At 39.9% G+C, this 21,062-nt stretch overlaps 1 protein-coding gene across 1 annotated transcript; it reads left to right on the forward strand.

Annotated features, from left to right (window-relative positions):
- Positions 1 to 19: 19 nt before the first annotated feature.
- Positions 20 to 8,683, forward strand: LOC139477922 (tumor necrosis factor ligand superfamily member 15-like). The gene is made up of 8 exons (XM_071260368.1): positions 20 to 109; positions 273 to 353; positions 3,672 to 3,751; positions 6,330 to 6,510; positions 7,006 to 7,036; positions 7,173 to 7,274; positions 7,759 to 7,880; positions 8,163 to 8,683. The coding sequence occupies exons 4-8, from the start codon at positions 6,349 to 6,351 to the stop codon at positions 8,445 to 8,447; spliced, it is 702 nt and encodes a 233-aa protein (XP_071116469.1). The 5' UTR covers positions 20 to 109; positions 273 to 353; positions 3,672 to 3,751; positions 6,330 to 6,348; the 3' UTR covers positions 8,448 to 8,683.
- Positions 8,684 to 21,062: the final 12,379 nt, after the last annotated feature.

Raw genomic sequence — 21,062 nt, forward strand, 5'->3', positions numbered from 1 at the left:
TCAATACGGCGTCATTCGGCGTCGAAGGCTGTTGGGCGTTTCAGTTAGAGTTCGTGGAACCAGGACGGCACAAACAACTCTACTGTGGTTCATTTCTAGATACAAAAAGGTAAGAAATGTATATTTAACGGATTTTAGACAAGGATATTTCAAGTTATATGGAAGTTGTATGTAGTATTATATTAATTATATGAATATCATTATCATGAAAATAGTACTGTCCATTATGTTCCTCACTGTCATATATCTGTACGTTTTTTTACCTGTCACAGGACTACGTCTGGCGTGTGGTCTGAAGGTGCTGCGATCTGAGGTTTTAGTGCTACTGTGAGGAAAGCATGGCTATTTTACATGTGAGTGTTGTGTAATGTTGAATCCGAATGTGCGCCCCTTTAAGAACTACCACAACGTTACTGCAAGTCTATGTGTAAGTGTAAAAACGTTGAGGGTGAAACTGATTGGTTTCTTGATATTGTCACTCCCTCTGTGTCAGATATTTATACAAGTAAAAGGTGTCGACGCACCCTCTGTAGAGTAAAGGAAACTAATTGTTTGTTTTTTACTGTTTATGAACAGCTTTGCATGAAAATAGTAATTGTTTTCAGTATGTGGGTACAACTTTTGATAAATGCCACTTACTATATTGAGGTATGTTTGTTGTTAGACATGGCTCAACATGGAACATTGATGTATGGTGTTGATATCAGTTGCCCTTTGATGAACTTTCCAAGTATGAATTCCAGTCTTGATATAAAATGTTTGAAAGCCTTTGTTCAAATTCACACAAAAAATTCTCCCATGTTCAGATGAATCCAGACTATATCAAATCCTAGAAGAAATATAATATTTTTTTCTTGAAGTAGCCCATGTGTATAGTCAGGTACGATCAAGAGATTTAAGCATGCTGTAAGCCTGTTATGCAGTCTATTATTGATGAGGAGAATTAATTTCGTCCATTAGTCTCCCACACACCCCAATAACCATCGTATTAGGAGTATTCTTATTAAGTCTGAGAGAGTCTGTAGATTTTATTTTAACTTGTTATATGAAATTCGCCAGACGTCAGCCCCATAACGCAATAATGGAAGTATCATAATGTCAAAATGTTAAAAAAATGATTTTCCTGTTCGGAAAAAATACAGTCAATGCTTATAATTAAATTCGACAAAAAAACTGTTTTATCTACAATAGTTTAACCAAAAACAGTTGTATAGTATATATCAAAGCAGACAAAAATGACGACATTGATAAACGCATACGACACGCATACGAGTATAGGATCAAAACAATGTTCATAGTACCTGTCAATCAAGGCAGGAGGTGTGAAGAAATGCAACAGTCAGACTGTAACGGACGGGAACAAATATGTCCGGGAGAAGGCGGCTGTTTCAAATGACATGGTCAGTTACCGCCAGATTCAAATATTAGTCCCCTGAGAACGGGAAGCCACAGTTGGAAAAATGCTAGTTAGAAGGGAAACCCGAAGACACGAAAGTTGTGGAAGATTGGCGAGCGGGAAAAAACAGGCGAGCGAGTCTGCACATTTGTTGTTTCATTCTTTCTTGGCCTTCGGCCTCAAAGAGTTGTTTGGACAAAGAAAATGCACGAATTTCGCAAAATGTCCTGTACATGACGATACACGTGAGCAGAAAAGGAATTCACTCGACTGAAATATTGGGCTTCCTTGACATTCCGTAGTAATAAAAGCAGTCCTCCTCGATGGCCGTTTTACATTCATTAGGAAATGAATAAAATGACACGTGACCAATCCAGCTAATCAGAACGCAGGAATTTCAATGAAAACAACAAAAATGTCATCATTCAGGGTTGAAAACAGTCCCTACACAGCTGTAGAACTTTGCTTGTCCCTCTTTGTCTATTTCTAAAAGTATACTTCTAAAGAAAAGTATTTCGATTTTACGTAAATTCACATCAAACACCTTCTTTTTCGAATTCCCTTCGTAGTTGTAGAGCAGTATCAGCCACGGAAGACACACCACCTCCATATAGCAATGCGAAAATATTTGGAACGTCACCTGCCAGATCAGATATGAATTCATTAAGAAAGTTGATAAATAATTTTGAGCTTAAGACACATCCCTGACGGGTTCCCACGTCGCACTTATAGAAAGCAGATATACCGATTGAAGTTCTTACACAGATATATAGAAAAGACAGATACAAGTAATTTAATAAAGTTGGCTTTAACCTCTATTTTTCTCAACCTCTTCATGATTCACGATGCCACATTCCTTTGAAATGTCAACGAAGCTATTGTTTACCCAATCTACCCTTAGTTTTGGAAAGGTATTTTTGTGCAACTGCCTGCATCTAAATCATGTTTGAGATTCGTGTAAAATATCAGCATTGTCACATCAGGCCTGTATCTCTGTTATCAAAAGATGAATGTTAGAAGTGAGGGGGTAAATCAGAGACATGTCCCTGTCATTATCTGTGATATCCTGGTTTCCCGATATGTGAATAGCACATATCGTACGTCTTCCCCATTCTGGCGGGAAAGTTCCAGTAACAAGTCTTCCGTTAAAGGGTTTAGTGAGTAAGGTTTGATAATATGCTTTGTTGATTTTATAAATCCATTACCAATTGCACTTTGCCAAGGTGACTTGTTATTTTTCAGCTTCAATAGAAGATCCAAACCTTCTTCATTAGTGACGGGCGTATTCGTGTCATAAATAGGTCCTGTCATTGCCACTTAAACTGTCTCAGTAGATTCTTAAAGCGTCATGCCCACTGTTGTGTTGTAGCGTTAGAAAACCTGCGTTGACATTTTAGAATTCCTCAATACATTCGAAGACAATTTAATGCTGTTCCTGGCTGTATTTGTTATATTTTGTTTGTCCTGAAATGTTGCTTTCTTTATTGCAAAGGCTTTCTCAACACAATCATGTGACAGGCCAGGTGGTGTGCTTGATAAGGAGAATGTTTCACACTAAAAGAACAGTCATTATTCCTCATATCGGAGGAGATGTTCTATATGACGTCCGGAATACTCAATTTCCATCAGCCATATGTCCACCCCATGGCTGCCTACACGAGGATGGCCTGGAGGAGGCTTACATTGCCGTGTAGTGTTGGATGTATATCTATCGCAGTCTTGTAAAAGTGTAACAGCATGTTTTTTGTACCCCCGACAAAATGTCATTATTGAAAGATCATCAAGGTTCCGACAAAATGTCATTATTGAAAGATCATCAAGGTTCCGACAAAATGTCATTATTGAAAGATCATCAAGGTTCCGACAAAATGTCATTATTGAAAGATCATCAAGGTTCCGACAAAATGTCATTATTGAAAGATCATCAAGGTTCCGACAAAATGTCGGGGGTATATAGTTATACCAAGGTTCCGTCGGTCCGTTCGTCCGTCCGAAAACGTCGATTTCTCCTAAACTATTCAGGGGATTCATCTCAAACTTAGTACATATAATCTTCGTCATATGGAGGGGTACAGTCAAAAGAAAAATATTGTTTTTATTAATTTTCCATTTTTTTAAAACCCTAACCCTATCCTAGCGATTTAATTTGTAACTACTGACACACTAGGCGGGTCGGGGGTATTAGTGAGCCACGCTTACTTTTGTACTTGTTTCTCATCGTTACGAATATCTTGGAGATGTTAACTGATTCCTCTTTGATGTCAACTTTAAACAGAACTGCTCGTCTCCTGTTTGTGCTGGACCTCATCGTGGTGCAGGAGTGACAACGTCATGAACGGCCAACACAGCACACAGGTATTAACGTATTTTGGTGTAACCGTTCACATACATCTTTTTAATTGAGCTGATTTGTTTTATTTTTCCCTCGCCCTTAAGGCGGGAAGTATACGGGAGAGGTTACTTTTATAGCATATAAGTCGACATGTTGGTTTCTTTGAAATTTCAAGCCACACAGTTACCGAAACGAAACATACAAATCATGTAAAATGTACGTGAAATGTTGATGTTTATCTTTTCCAGCAATAAGAGATACTTCAAAATCGTCTTGCTATTCAGAGACTTAGTCACTTTTCGTAATGCTGATAACCCATGAAATTTGTTCATTTTGTTTTTAAAAGAGCTAAAAATGATCCCATTTCGCTAAAGTTAACCTGTCTATATTTTGTAAGAATAAACTATTGCGCATTAAGCGATTATCTCCTTTAGCTATAGGCGTAGTATAGAAGTGATAAATTCACGCACTGACCTTGCATTGCTGTACATCGTATCTTATTCAAGCTGTATCACTGAGAGTGAGTGATTATCTCCCTTACCCGAACAGCTCAATTCGTATGTTATTCAGGCAGCCATCGAGAAACGTTCCAGGAAGGAATGTAGGCAAGCCTGTCACGCGCACTCAATTTTCACACTGCTATTGCAACATAATGTTCAACACGATTAAATACCAGGCTTCTATAAAGTATGACTTCAATAAACAATACATGTAAAACAACGGGTTTCATATGAGAATTTTTTTATTAGTTGTCTTCATAATCACATGTATGGCGCTTACTGTGTATAGTTGAGCACAGCATCGTTTTAAATACTTCACTGTATGTAATGTATGGTACATACCGTTTCATGCGGCGGTTTACGTTTCTGCATGGTTTAGTGCTTTGACCAAAAAAAATTAACTGCCAGCAGAGATCATACACCCGTATATGTTCTTTGCTTCTGGATACATAGGAAATCAACAGGTTGGTCTGTAGTTTGCAATTTTTTTCCAAACAGATAATACGGTTGCATGATATCTTCACGATGTTTGGGTTGAACATAGTAACATTCTTCTAAACAAATTTCAAATCTAAGCCGGAAGCAATCACAACACGAACCCAGTTAACCAAACGGAACCATACACAAGAGTGAGTGAGGGAGTTGGGTTTAACGCCGTCTTGAATAGTATTCCGTGTCAGCTTGATGTGGGAGGAAAGCCTGAAGTGATGCAGGTCTTAGACGTTCACCACTTTGGTGAAACCACCGAGCAAGGGTTTTGTGCTGACAACAAAATCGGGGCGAACCGAGATTCAAATACACTGTCATAGGTTTCTGGCGTGCCCAGGGGACACAACTCTGCATAGCGTATTGCAGCGCCTTCGGCGACTGGGCCAACCACGCCCCCGTAAACAACTGTAAGAAACTATTATACAACAAAGATGTTTTAGATGAGATATGTATTGCGGAACATTCCGTGAAGAAACAGTGGCAATATTACACAATCACAAACTACAAAATACATGCACAATAAACGACAATTAAAAACCACAGGAACATTCAACAATCAAAGGAGGTACATTATAACAATTTTATTTAAAAAACAAGTGTATTATAATGATATGGAAAGAATATGAGAATTGAGCAAAACTATGGTAATGTTGTACATACATGTACAAGGAATTTGTTTGTAATTGATGATATGTTAACAGATCTTGGAAGTTGTTTCTGGATAACTGTTGGTAAACTTATTAAGAATCTGTTCCTTTTAACAGAGTGTACCAAATTCTTTATCATGATTGGGGATTATTTGTGATTCTCTTTCTTGGTTGTATTATGTTAGACAGTGCGTAATGTTGTTCATCTTTTGAGACATCACATGTTTCACAGAGACGTTGTTCAAATGGGGTTGGTGTTTTTGTATATCTACAATTTTTTCAATTTTTAGTTTGTGATTACTTAAACGAAGTTTTGAGAAAAGTGACCTATGGCCTTTGTTTTTACAATATGTAAGATAATTCTCAATATTTATAGATAACGTGACCAAACTGTATGGTCCTAACTTGCTGCTAGATAAATGGGAATCCATTAATGATTGCGTGATTGTTTACATTTGAACTGAAGTATATTTTGAGTGGATTCGTTACATTTCTTGTGTTTACTATTTTAAAAGTTTGCTTTATTTAACCCAACCAACATTTTGACCAGAAATATTGATATTTGCTGCAAAAGCATGCTTTAGAATGACATTTGTTGTGTTATCTATATAGGAGTTTTTTAATGGTACTAATAGTGGGTATATATCAAGTTTTGCCTGACAGGAAAAGTTTTCTTGCCTTGGTTTTCTTTGTGCAGACCAATTAAGGACACTGTTTCTTTTATTGTGCTTTCCAAAGATAAGTACTTTAATAACAACCAATTTGTACTTTACACCAATTCTCTCCTCCCATAGATTACACTTCCTTCCTCTGCACATAACATTATATTGCGGGGAGCTATTGATGCTCTGCAGCAATCTCTACTTGTTTGAATTGAGTGAGGAATAGTCTGAATATCATGTCTTTTCTTCATTGAAATAATTTTACATCTGAATAGATTCACATTCCCTTTCCCTATGTTTCAGACATTCTACACGGACTAACATGAACAAGCTTGGTGTCATTGGTGTTACATTGGTGGCAGTGAATGTCATCCTGCTTGTAGCACTGACCGGTGTAGGAATACACAGACACACAGACAGACAAGGGTCACGTGACTTTATCCCTCTACATGGTCTCAATACATCGGAGTTCATTGATTCAACTGTAAGTACTCCCGCATTCCAATTTCTGATTGTACCAAAATACTCATTCTGTTTTAATAAGAAAATGTGAAATTTATCTATACCTACATATTCTGTCACCTTTGTATTTTTAATAAACACTTATAATTCGTAATCTAATGATAAAAACGCACACAGACAGTTTGCAAATAGAAATTATTGACTTTCCACCGTAACAGTGTGTTGAGGTTAATGGCAATAGGATTGGTATCATATCCCGTTTTTTCAAAGATATGATAAAACAAACTTTGCAATTATATGTCCATGAAAAGTAGTAACTGGTCTCAATGATGTATACGTTTGCGATGTGATGTTTCGGTATAGTAACTTGTATATGCACCTGTACCGAAACGTAGCTTTGAAAGATTGTTGAAATCCAAAGGTCAACTCCGCCTCCACTGAAATATTTACATCCTTAAACAACTCAATTTAAAGACGGGACATATAATATCAAGTGTCATGAAGGTTTGTGTTTCAGGTGACCAGTTCTATAGAGGAAACTAGCAGAGGTAAAGAAAGGCTTCCTTATTTCCCCACACACCTAACATGGGTACACTGTATTGTGTAACACACACACCCTTTACGATTGCATGTTCTGATAACTAACTTATTGATAAGGTTTTAGAAGTATTGTTTTTGTTACAGTTGAAAACCTCTGCCGGAGCGTTGCACACATTTACAACACAACAGGTAACCAGGGCAAAGCTGCTGCACATGTCTTCATTAACATCTCGCCCAGCTACACAGGTAAGTCCAACATAACGTGTGTTCGAACTCTTAAACCAGTTTGTAAATCCAGACCGCGTGGGAACTGTGGTCCCCAGCACACCATGCCTTCTGTACAAGGCGACCAAGTGGATCGGGTGCTCAGGCTCGGTTACTTGGTTACGTTGTTCACACTATCAATCATCGGTTTGTCTGATGACACAGACCGCTTTACCTGGGATATTGCTGAGTGCGGCATTAAACAACAAATACACTAACCAGAAAGATCTGGAAAACCACCAGCCTCGTTAATTACACAATTTCAGTCACTGAAGAATCGTTTGCATGCACAGCCAGAATGTTTCAGTGATGTCAAGGAATAGAATGACGGGACAGAGTACGAAGACAGAGCAATACCTGTTATGTCCCCCAGGTGATAAAAACACTTATCTCATCTATAAGACATAATATATTATATCAACTTCCCGTATTTCTGTACAAGGCTGTATTTTATCCACCCCCAAAGGTGATGTGCCGACCCTCACCTGGAGACAGGACATAGATGCAGCCTTTGTCAGTGACAAGATATCCTACAAAGACAGCGGTCTGACTGTGAAGGAGGGAGGCTATTACTACATCTACAGTCAGGTACAGAGACAAACGTGACTGCCCCGATTGTACACACTGCAAGTCACTTGTTTATACCAAGCGTCAGTCTCTTAACAAATATTATAACCATCACGATGTTGACAAACGGGAGTCATTGTGATGAAGAAGATACACTGTTTTTATGTTCACTAAACGCCATAATGGTGAAGATGGTATACTGTTTACTTTTATACTCCTCTTGCGCTACTTATCAGACGCGGAGAAAAATGGCTGAGCTTGTGATGAAAGCGGTGTAAAGCTATATTCACTCAATCATTACAGATCGTGTACAGTGGCAACGGAACCCAGGAGTTGGACTATGGGCGGATCATTCACGCTGTGGTGAAACAGAAGGCGTCAGAGCTGGAGGAAGCACCAACACCCCTGATGAGGAACCTGCAGTCCACCCCCAGCATCAGACGGGGGCGTCCCGCCTACACCACCAGCAGCCTCGGAGCCACCTTCTACCTGGAGGCCAACACCAGGGTCAAGGTCATGTCCAGTGTTCCCGGGAACATCCATGTCGGAGCACCTCAGTCCAACTACTTCGGGATGTTCCTGATATAAACCCATGTTCATCCAAAAAGAATAAGTGTTCATGTCAGGTCTAAGTATGGATACTGAACACGAATGACATCATAAAGACGAATTCGTCATTCAACTGCAAGTTCTTATCTTGGTATGGTGTGATGCAAGTTCTTATCTTGATATGGTGTGATGCAAGTTCTTATCTTGATATGGTGTGATGCAAGTTCTTATCTTGATATGGTGTGATGCAAGTTCCTATCTTGATATGGTGTGATGCAAGTTCTTATCTATGGTGTGATGTAAGTTCCTATCTTGGTATGGTGTGATGCAAGTTCTTATCTTGATATGGTGTGATGCAAGTTATTATCTTGATATGGTGTGATGCAAGTTCCTATTTTAGTATGGTGTGATGCAAGTTCTTATCTTGATATGGTGTGATGCAAGTTCTTATCCTGGTATGGTGTGATGCAAGTTCCTATCTTGATATGGTGTGATGCAAGTTCCTATCTTGATATGGTGTGATGCAAGTTCCTATCTTGGTATGGTGTGATGCAAGTTCTTATCTTGGTATGGTGTGATGCAAGTTCTTATCTTGATATGGTGTGATGCAAGTTCCTATCTTGATATGGTGTGATGCAAGTTCTTATCTTGATATGGTGTGATGTAAGTTCCTATCTTAGTATGGTGTGATGCAAGTTCTTATCTTGATATGGTGTGATGCAAGTTCTTATCTTGATATGGTGTGATGCAAGTTCCTATCTTAGTATGGTGTGATGCAAGTTCTTATCTTGATATGGTGTGATGCAAGTTCTTATCCTGGTATGGTGTGATGCAAGTTCCTATCTTGATATGGTGTGATGCAAGTTCTTATCTTGATATGGTGTGATGCAAGTTCTTATCTTGGTATGGTGTGATGCAAGTTCCTATCTTGATATGGTGTGATGCAAGTTCTTATCTTGGTATGGTGTGATGCAAGTTCTTATCTTGATATGGTGTGATGCAAGTTCTTATCCTGGTATGGTGTGATGCAAGTTCCTATCTTGGTATGGTGTGATGCAAGTTCTTATCTTAGTTTGGTGTGATGCAAGTTGAATTGATTCTACATCTTGGTTGTTTTTCGATTTACTCAAACTTGAGATATGACAACATGGCGACCTCATAGAGTCAGAGATTGCGTCCACGTGTATATTGTTGATCACTGTGTACTGTGCGGAACTGTTGGTGCCACGCATTCCAGGCTTTCACTACAGCGATACCGAATAACACGTCATGCCTTCAAGCGTCTGTAAACATCAGGATATAAAATACATGATAAATGATACTCTTAGAAACGCTTACTTACTTTTGAGACACCCCAGTGGCGGTGCCTTCGTCTTCCTTTCGCATGTTTCGTGAAGACAAGGTGGATACACTCTGTCAATGATTCTAAAACTGTTATGCAGTATCATCCAGCAGTGGTGTAGCAAACATACTGGTATACACGTTGATTTGATGAAGATAGTCTTTGGAAACGTGTCTTTAATTGTGTACGTGTAGTTATGAGTTGATATGCACTTCGTTTAAGTTTCCAGAAGGCAACAAACGATGATCCATATACAGGATACCCATATATTGGTTCATACTTGACACCCGGGGATATACTTGTAGTATCAGTACCTGTGCTCCCATTTCTCCAGTCTGAACGGAGATACAGTGGCATCAACCCTGATGTGAAACATTGTATACACGTGGGTCAGAATGTGATTTAGCCTTCCACTTGTGTTGAGACTATCCATGGATAGAGTACAGCTACTTGCTGTGTTGTCTGACAGACACGGACTCAGTGTGTGGACGGACTCAGTGTGTTAATATTCATCAATGCAAACAGTCACATGCTCTGAGATGCTCTAATGACTGAACACATGTGTTAACACCATATTCCTTGTCAACAATGATTACCAGAGACAACACCCTTTATGTATATGTTTGATAGATGCATGCTTTAGTCAAGAGAAGGGGTTCAACATATTGGTTTCTTGATCACCATATTCTGGCTATTTGTTATTTTCTTTATATTACAATGACGTCAATCTGACCAGGCGTGGAACTGTTATACTCTAGTACAGTGACATAATTGAATACCACTAAGTGTACACAGGTAATTCATTGTATACAGACTAAACTACTAAACTACCAGGTCTACACCCCACATGAGCCGACCACCTTGCAGGTGTCGTCATGAACTTACATCCAAGAGACATGTCAAGATGTGTTGAATGTACGATCTCATACTCATGTATCTGTGATGAATCAGACGTTGTACGTGTGCGGACCATGGCTGGGCCACTGAAACACAATCGTCTTCTCTGAGTAGAGAGGTTATTCGCTCAATGGACGACACCTCAGTTAGATCCAGGTGTACGGCAGATAGTAATTGTGTGACACTGGGTGCCACACACGTGGTTCAGTGTCAAGGTCACGTGTAGTGCTGTAGTGTTCTCGTAACATACTTACATTTATTGTTTTAGCGATTCTTTCAGAACATTCTCGAATAGTGTTTGATTAGTGGTGTGTGTGATGTATGCAATGCCTACTTAATGTTTCTAACTTCTACCTGAATAAACCTACGTTTGAGATTAAAACTGCTTTACGCCCTTTTTAAGCCTCACCATATATTACAGATTGATACTTGCAATGGACTGCAGTGTTTGAATATACTTCCTTGTGGCTAAAATAGTTTTGACTTTATTTTAGTGAAAGTACTTGCTTTACCACGTATGAGTATGTCAGGGAGCCATGTTTCACTCACCATTCATTGGATGCCATGTACCGTCGAGCCTCGCTTACCCCAACACTTCCGTTTTCTCAAATAAACGAGTTTCCAGATCACGTCTTGATTGGCATTTATAAGTTATACACATAAGAGAGAGAATATTTATGGATGTCAACTACAACAGTTGAAGGAGTGAGCATGTTTTCCGAAACGTTGTGTTCCGCATAATAAAGTTGACATCCATTAATATTCTTCTCAGGAGTTTCAAGATATCGGAATCTTCGTTAATTGACCAGCTACCTCCCCCATGCAAATTCTACCGTACTGTAACAACTCTACTACAATACATCATATCTGTATTCAATACAGTGTCTACTCAAAAGGTTAAGGTCAGGATTAGTATTATTAGTGGTATTTTTGAGAGATTTCCTTCTGTTCCCGAGCTGTCCCTGAATTCACTCTGCGGGTTGGCTGGTCGTGTGGACTCCTACACTGTGCTGTGCAACTCGGCCACCTTAACTTAAAGCATGTTAGTTGATGGGATCATCTGAAACCTCCCCTCAGTGTCTGCCCAACGACCGATCGGGGTTTGAACACAGTGATCACATGACACCGCCTCTTTCATGTGGGCTGCCTTCACTCATTGAAATTCATTTTCCGGGTCTAAACACGGATTTCTAGATAAGAGAAGCGTTTTATGTTGTGTTCATTTCGCTTCACATAGAGGCATGTTCAAGAGGCTGTCCCACGTTTGTCCTCAGGGGTGGTCACTGGTTAGGAAAGCAGTATCTGACGCGGACAAACTATCCCACTTCTATTTAGCATGTCTCTTTCCTCATTTACATTCTTCTTTTGATCAGCATAGCTGTTTAGTAGGCTCTATGTTTACACCCACGTCACAGGGCTACAACTGGTGCATTATTCAGTATTTTCCATGAATCCATCTTTTCACGAGAATGACAGTCAGCGCCATATTGAAAAAGTTATTTCTGGCTATTACTCGGTCGTTGGCATGTGGTACATGTAGTCTCTCCAAGTAGGGATTGCCACACGACTGTCGCTCAGATACTGCTGGCTTTACAGCGATTGTTTCAAAACGTACCCACAGATTTGTAACACAAATGAGTATTGCAGTAATTTATTTCGTAAACAACAGCTACAAAACCCTTTCCATTTTCACAAGAAATCTCTACCAAAAGCAGAGTCCAATGTACGATTCTTACTGTACTATTACCTTGTGTTTATGTGTCACTACCAAATAGTGGTAATACGAGATGTTCTCGGGAAGGTGGGCGTATCCTTTCCCACTGGTGGCACCTATCACAAACACGCGCAAAGGCCAGTCAATTATTCACCTGAAAAAAACCACGGGTACATGTGGTACAAGTCAAAAGTAGGGAATTGCATCGGACATCATCGTCCCCCCTCACGTTCCCCCTCTTGTGTTTAAATTTGATATTTTTTCAAGTTTTGGAGGGTCCACTATTCAACAACGGGACAAACTTCAAACAGTATTTTGTAACATTCGGAGTAGGTTCTGTCTTCACGTTTCATAAAACAACCATCAACACTGTCTTTGCTAAACTTCTAAAGGAAAGGAAAGTATTTTTCTGATTCTGTTAACATATTCAACTGGCAAACATTAGGAAAACTACGGTAACTACGACTGACTACACCTACAAATTTTCACTCATATACCGGAAAATAAGGCTACAATGCAATAGTGTTTTCTTTTATGTTCAATGTTGCTTTGCTATTCTTTATCAATAATACCACAATTTATATTCAAGAATTTGTCGTGGAACATTATCATCGTCGCTTATCTTAGGAAACCATCCTTTATGAGGTATTACCAAGCAGTGAGTGCGTGAGTGACTGAATTAGTGATTCAGCAATATTCACGTACGTGACAGCTGAATTGGTGAACGAGGAGCAATATTTAATAGAAATATTCAAGCCATACTAGGGCAGGAGGCGCCAGGATTGAACCTGTGTGTTCGGCGGGAGTCAAGAGGACAAATGGTGACAGTGACACATTCGTTGTGTGATGCGTCCATATAATGCCAATGCGACCTTGAATTTAAACTCACTCCCGTTGTGACATACAGGTCATACAGCATCCAGCACTTAGAAAGGGAGGTAACTCCTCCGGGAACAGTTACTTCTAGGGAACGTCAGGCTCCTATGTACTTATGTTGCCTGAAATATAGATGACTGGTGTAGTGTGATGCCGGAAATACTTCTGACTCACAACACAATAAGCTCCGGTCACCCCACCATATATATATCTATATATATCTATATATATATATATATATATATATATATAATACCACCATATATATATATATATATATATATATATATATATATATATATATATATATATATATATATAGTAATACTTAAATAAGATTGAACACAGTTTTAATAGGCTAGCGCTTTCAACTACCACGTACGAGTCTCATCAGGCCATAACTGAATAACGGACATGATATATATTATCGATTACCCAGGGTTGCACATCCATTCTCTGATGTAAATACCCTGGGTAATCGAGGATGATTCATAGTTGAACCCTGTTGTTATTCCCAGCAATGAGCAGATGGGTTTTACGTGTCATTAATATACATTGTCGAGTTCCCTGGGTAATTTCTAGATTCTGATTGGTCCGATGTAAATACCCTGGTATTTTTGTTAATGAGTATGCTGAAAACATCACTTTGATCATGTTTGCAGATGATATTGCTAATGTTGGAGATTCTGTTAGAAGGTTACAGCACCTGATAGATTGTTTAGCAGGATTTTGCAATCAATATGGGATGAGGGTTAATTTGGAGAAAACGAAAGTCATGGTATTCCGAAGAGGTGGTATAGTAACAAAAAAGAAAAGTGGCATTATGATGGTATTCCTCTGTAAGCAGTATCCGCTTATAAGTATCTTGGCGTGTTTTTCACCCCTAAGCTCTCATGGAGTTTGGCAAGAAGTACCCTGGCACAACAAGGAGAAAAAGCTCTGTTTCTTTTGTTTGGATTCTTGAAAAAGTCTAAGCTTAACATTAAAGAGTCCTTGTTTCTATTTGATAGGATGGTTTCTTATGTCTTATGTTATGCATCATGTGTTTGGGGATTTGAAAGTGTCCAAGTTATAGAAAATGTGCACTGCAAATTTCTTAGAAAAGTTCTCCATGTTAATTCAAACACTCCAGCAGCAGTCTTGTATGGGGAGCTAGGACGGTATCCATTACATGTAACAACCATGTTCAATTCAATTAAGTATTGGCTGAAAATATTAAACATGTCCACAAATAGGTATCCTAAGGCTTGCTATCTGATGTTATATCAGTTAGATGGGGCTGGTAGAGCCACATGGGCAACTAGAATAAACTATCTTGTGAACAGACTTGGATTTGGTCTAGTTTGGTTTGAACAGGGTGTTGGTGACATAACCCATTTCCTTGTAGGGAAAGGTTGCAGGATTGTTGGAAACAAACATTGGCACTATCGCATGCGTCAGAACAGCAAGTCGCTGAAAAGTCTCCTCCACCAAAATCATCTTATACCTGTATCATTATCAGATATTGTGACACAAAAGTCATGTAAGGTGATTATGATGATACCTACAATGGACTCATGTTAGTGAATCATGAAGATGATTTGGGGTTTTGCTTAAAATCAAGTGTCCAAAATGTGTAGAAATGTGAAGGAGAATTTACACAAGTGGACCAGTGCTGATTGACTGAGCGTCCGATTAATCAACAAACAATGGACAGCCCAAGTAGAGTCAGTGAAGCATTGAGTAGCTCTGTCAGCGAGGAAGATGACCTTCGATACGCTACACAAAGTGTGGATGATATAGACAATGACATTTTCAATGAAATACACAGACGCCTTGGACAACTAGATCGAATTTCTTTTGAAACTGAACTAACCCCGGACATATACAATGATGATGAAGAAAAACTAAACGAAGTGAGACAAAGTCTTTATGACGTAGCCAAGGATACTCGACACGATACCCCAAATGGATATCTACCAAAACGTGTACAAAGAGAACATTCCAGGAAGTCTGTAATTGAGAAATATGCGTCTGATGTATATTGCCTATATGGTTTTATTACACAGACAATCCCGTCTCATATACTGGAAAAACAAGTACTCAGCAAAGGCAAATCAAACGCACGTCCCACCAACGTACCAGGAGATAGTTTACTGGATACACAAAGAGGTAATGATCTTTTGACCCTAATCTATGCAAAAATGATGGAAATGCGGGATTCTGTGAGCGAACATAATGCCAGTCTGGACAGAAGAATTGAAGAATTACACAGCAAATTCGACACTGAACTCAGGAATATGAAGCGGACCATCGAAGAGAAGAACAGCGATCTAATAACAGTGTCAAGGGAGATAGAAAGGTCTAAAAACGTAGAGCTCAAGCTACGTGGAGACGTACGGATACTAGTCTCTCAACTACGTGAGAAAGATTCACGGATACACCACCTTGAAAGTGATCTGAAAGACAATATTAGTAACCTAACGCGAAAAACCAATGCTATAGATGGCAAAATAGACACAGTAAACACTCGCAACAAGCTTATGTACTCTGAGGCAGTTAGAAGCCCCCCGCTGCTCAGAACTGTGAGCTCTAGCGCACAACCAGGACATGAGGCTGACAGTGTTCTGACCAGAACAGCAGAGACCAACCAAACAAAAACTCCAAGTGTTGTGGACATTTCTATTAACCACGAGAGGAATACTATTGGAGACAACACAGAGAACGACGAGGGCGGCGACAGTGACACTATATGTACAAGTCCTACTCAACATGACAGAGTCAGCGATGACCATATCAGGGATGTTGGATATGATGACGTTAGCCATAAACAACACGAAGACAATGCTCAGAGATCTGTGAGATTCGACAGTGAATGGTCCAGAGCTTTTAGAGGTGTTTCACCAAAATTTAAAACAAAAAGGTTTGTGCTATCGTATGTTAGAGCGGATAAACCACTAAAGACAGTGCAAGATGCCATATGTGAATATGCTAAACAACGTGGCGTCCATGTGAGTTACGTTCGTTTGCTGAGGCACTGGGAAGGCTACAATCCCACCTACACACTGAGAGTGAACATTGGCAGTAGGACAGCAGAACAAGTTACTGAGAATGAAGATATCTGGCCGCCAAATGTAAGATGTCGGGAATGGATACCACAGTCACACAGAAACAGCAATGGTGCACGCTAACTCATCTAACATGATAGCATTGAACACTTGCCTAATACTTATTATCATGCTAAGTATAGGAACATGGAATGTAAGAGGTGTACTGTATTGTCGCCAGTACTTAGAGAAACTAGCGAGTGACTGTGATGCCCTTGCAGTGTGTGAACACTGGTTGAACGATAGAACGCAGAGCTGGTTTGACTGTCTAAATGATAAGTTTGACGTCGCGGCTAAGGTTAAGGCTAACCAGCGAGGATGTAGAGGGGAAGGCGGTGTGGCAATTTTAGTTAAGAAAAATATGTACAGGTACACTGATATATGTGAATGTGAGTATGATAGTGTTGTAGCTGTGAGACTCACCCGTCCCCAGTGTGCTGATATGTATGTAGTGTGTGCTCTGCTCCCCTCCACTAATCACAACACAGCAGTGTATGAGGAGAGTGTCAAGGAAGTGTTCGACGTGGTTGATGAGCTATCAGAAAGCAGTTATGTTGTTCTTTGTGGAGATTTTAATACAGATCTTGTAAATTACCCAGCATCCCCTCGCTCCACTGTACTGCAGTCATACTTGGATACAAGAAACATGATACCATCATACAACTGTGGTGTCACTCTAGGTCATCTCAAGACATGGTGCAACAAGGCTGGAACACAGTCATCTCTGACTGATTATATTTTCTTGCCAGATGCTCTTCAATCATCTGTGCTGACGACCTCTGTCAATAACAACATCGATTTCGAGATATCGGATCATTCACCAGTAGTGGTATCATTCCTTAGCGATGCGTTCTTAACAGAGCAAAAGCTATGGACTCCCCCAACTTACAAATGGCAGAAGGCGAATGGCCTTGAACTGAAGATGTACTCATCTGAAGTTAACAAAATACTTGGGGACACCCTTCCAGACGTGACACATGCTGACAGCGATATGGTGGAATATTACTTTGATGCTATAGTGAGCTCTCTCCACACGTCAACAGCAATGTACATCCCAACAGGATACTACAGACCATACCTTCGACCCTATTGGAGAGGATCTAGTCTAGACTACTACCACTACCAGATGCGTCATGCTAGACGACAATGGATATCTCAAGGTAAACCTAGAGGAGATGCACATGGCTCTTATAAACAGTATAAAGCAGCTAAATGCAACTTCCGTTGACAGAAAAGAAAAGCCGAACGGCAATGGTACAGACACAAGTATACAGAGCTGAACTCTGCCTGTGAAGTGGACATTGGTGAATTTTATAGAACTGTCAGGAGACAGAGGAAGACTAATGTAACGTGTACATCTCTACAGTATAAAGACAAGACGGCCAGCACAACCGAAGACATCTGCAATATGTGGACTGATTACTACGGAGATAGGCCTGAGTTTGAAACGGACTTTTATGAGGAAACAAAATCAAAGGTTTGTGATATAGCAAACAGTAACATATCTGAGAACGATCCAATCCTGGCGACAAGTATTGCATCTAATGAAGTGAAATCAACCATTAAGAGGCTGAAAAAGAATAAGTCTCCTGGACCAGACTGTATTACTGTAGAACACCTATGTAATGCTGACAATCTTCTGTTTAAACATCTGGCACACCTCTACAATTTGATGATCAGTACTTGTTACACGCCTGTCATGATGAGAACTGGAACTATTATTCCCATCTACAAAGGGAATAATAAAGATAAATGCAACCCAGCTAATTATCGCGGTATCACTCTAACATCCGTGATTGGGAAGGTATTTGAGAGGCTGTTGCTAGACAGACTGGAGTCCTACATCAAATCTATTAATCCTGATTTCCCACATCGTCTCCAATGCGGCTTCCGGAAAGAGCATGGCGCCAGTGTTGCTACATATGTGTTAAAAGAGGCTATTTCCTATTATCAAGATAGACACTCAAATATATATGTTGCCTTCCTGGATAACGAAAAGGCCTTCGACAGGATATGGCATGAGGGGCTGCTACTGAAACTATACAATCTTGGTGTGAAAGGCCGTGCATGGCACATTATCCGTCAATCTTACCAAGAAGCAAGTGCTTGTGTTAAATACAATGGGAGCAAAGGTGATTTGTTCAATGTTCAACAAGGAGTAGGACAAGGTCGCGTGCTCTCAGCATGGATGTTTCTAGTCTATATTAATGACCTGATATCCCAGCTTGATAATCTACAATGTGGACTAATTGTTGGATAAGGAGCACATCCCAACGGTAGTACTGGCTGATGACACTACTGTTGTGAGTACGAGTGTACATGGACTGAATATGTCTCTTGATACTATCCACCAGTATGCTCGGCGCTGGAGACTGACATATAACGCCAATAAGAGCTGTGTCTTATCCTTTTGCAATAACAGAAGACATTGTAATAGACCTGTGTTCAGAATTGGAGATGTGACAATGAAGATCCAAAGCAGTACGATTTATGCCGGCTCTCTGATACACACGGAAAAAGCAAGTGAACGAACTGCTAGGGCTTGTGCTAAGGCGCGACAGACAATCAACTCCTTAAGAAATGTTGGTCTTAGAGCTGGAGGATTGAGCCCAGTATCTTCATCGAATATCTGGCAACGAGTGATCTTCCCCACTGCCTTCTATGCATGTGAGCTCTGGCCTAATATCAACAACCGTGAGATCAGTGAGATGGAAACCCTACAGAGCTACTTTGCACGACGAGTCCAAAACCTTCACAGGAGATCCTCTACAGCTGCTACAACCCAGGTTCTAGGATTGTGGTCAATGCTGGGCAAGGTGGAGAAAATGAAGCTTCTCTTTCTGGGAAGACTCTGTAGAGCAGCAGGCACAACCATTGTGAAGCCGATTTTCTATCTCAGACTATCCCAGTATGTCACCACGATCTCACACAGTGCCAGATCCATAACACATGATCTACCGAATGTGGCTCAAAAGTATGGATTCTCGGGCGTCTTAGATAAACTAATCAACTCTGGGGAATTTCTATCTAAGAGTGTATGGAAGAGCATGGTACAACGAGCTACGAGTGAGTCTGAAAATATGAATTGGAGAAATACTTTGCAACAACGTCCAGACATGCATAGGTTTAATGCTATCCACACCCGCCTTGCCCCACATCGTCTCTGGTCTCTGTGTATATGGTATGATATTGCTTCCCCCCCTGTATATGCTCTTGTAAAGCTCGGCATATTACCTGTAACGTCTGGACTGTGTCTTATCTGTAACAGTGAATGTGATGACATTGTTAAGCACCAATTGCTTTACTGTGATGGCCTAATGAAACAGAGAAATGTGCTTAGTGAGTCTCTATTTGACAATGTTAACCTTGAAACATATCTCAGACTTGAGGACACGTCTAGTGATGCCGTCAAGATTCTGACATACCTCGGTGCTATTACAGATGTGGTCCAGGACATGACACTTGACAGCTGGGCAACATTCATGAGTATCGTGGCTAAACATGTCAGCTCATGGAACTTAACATCCATATTGTATTTGTGAAGCTATGTCACACATCATGTAAATAGAGTTTCATGCATCACTTCATTACTGCTTACCCAGCTCAACCTGTTGTATTTACATGTATTTTGTCATTGCCGTTGTCAAATAATGTAATGTAATTGTATGTACTACTCTCCAAATCATTGGGGGAAATAAAGAGTATTCATTCATTCATTATTGTTAAATGCACGAAGGCAAGGCGGGTTTATCTCATAGGTTAAAGGGAGACAACTTTATATACAGTTTACGAATGCTTCACCTCCTCTTGACGATCATAGTAGATCTCTTCTTAATGATTGTAATTGTTGTTTGTAACTTAAAATTGTTGTGACTTGATTATATACACATGTACTCTGGGCTGGAGGCCTTTATTACAGAATAAAAGAGTCTTGAGTCTTGTAAATACCCTGGTCACTCTCGTTACCATAGTCACTGTTGGGTTCTCAGGGAGGAACGACATACGCGGAAGTAGGAGACGAGCCTGCCACTTAACCGGCCGTTTATTCAAAACTGTCGCTTGTTACATAACAGCACGTGACTGCGCTTACCTGCAACTAATCACATTACAAGAGCGGACATCTGTTTTCATGTCATGATATTATACACTAGTTACGGTGGTGAAGTGACGTGTGTTTCTTCTGATGAAAATAGCAAACTATTGTTCCTGATACCGAGATTACGTTGGTTAGTGAATGAAGAACATCTGGCTAAGGGTGAGACTTTATTTATTTAACGAATTTCATAAGTAATAGTCTGACGTAGGGCAAATGACGGATCTGCATTTTATTATATATGCTTCAGTTTCAGAGTTTTCTGAATATGAGAAAAGTGACGTGTCGTTGCAGTGAACATTACACTTGATATTTCACAACAGAGAACATAACAGTTTGACGGAACTATTGTCTTACAAGAGTTACCTCCCCGCATAGCATCTCCCCTTTATCAAAGTGCCTAACGCATACACCTGTCGACTTTCTATTTACGCAAGTTCCACATTCATATGGCAAAATAACGAAAGATGGTCATTTTTTAAAGTTAACATCGCTTCTTGCCGTTTGTTATTCGCTTGAAAACGATTCCTTACAAACTGTATGTTTCTCATTTAACGCGTCAATCGAACCTGTTCGTTTCGCAAAGCGCCATTTTGGTTACTTGATTTCGTAGATTTCAAGTATGTTTTGTTGAAACTGATTTTGT

Source organism: Haliotis cracherodii, unplaced genomic scaffold (genome assembly GCF_022045235.1).
Source record: "Haliotis cracherodii isolate W230 unplaced genomic scaffold, xgHalCrac1.p SCAF_37, whole genome shotgun sequence".
Lineage (NCBI taxonomy): Eukaryota > Metazoa > Mollusca > Gastropoda > Lepetellida > Haliotidae > Haliotis > Haliotis cracherodii.

Coding starts and splice junctions, on each gene's coding strand:
- LOC139477922 (XM_071260368.1), top strand. CDS start 6,349: ATGAACAAGCTTGGTGTCATTGGTGTTACATTGGTGGCAGTGAATGTC. Junction 6,511..7,005: donor CGGAGTTCATTGATTCAACT/GTAAGTACTCCC, acceptor TTTGTGTTTCAG/GTGACCAGTTCTATAGAGGA. Junction 7,275..7,758: donor CATCTCGCCCAGCTACACAG/GTAAGTCCAACA, acceptor CCACCCCCAAAG/GTGATGTGCCGACCCTCACC.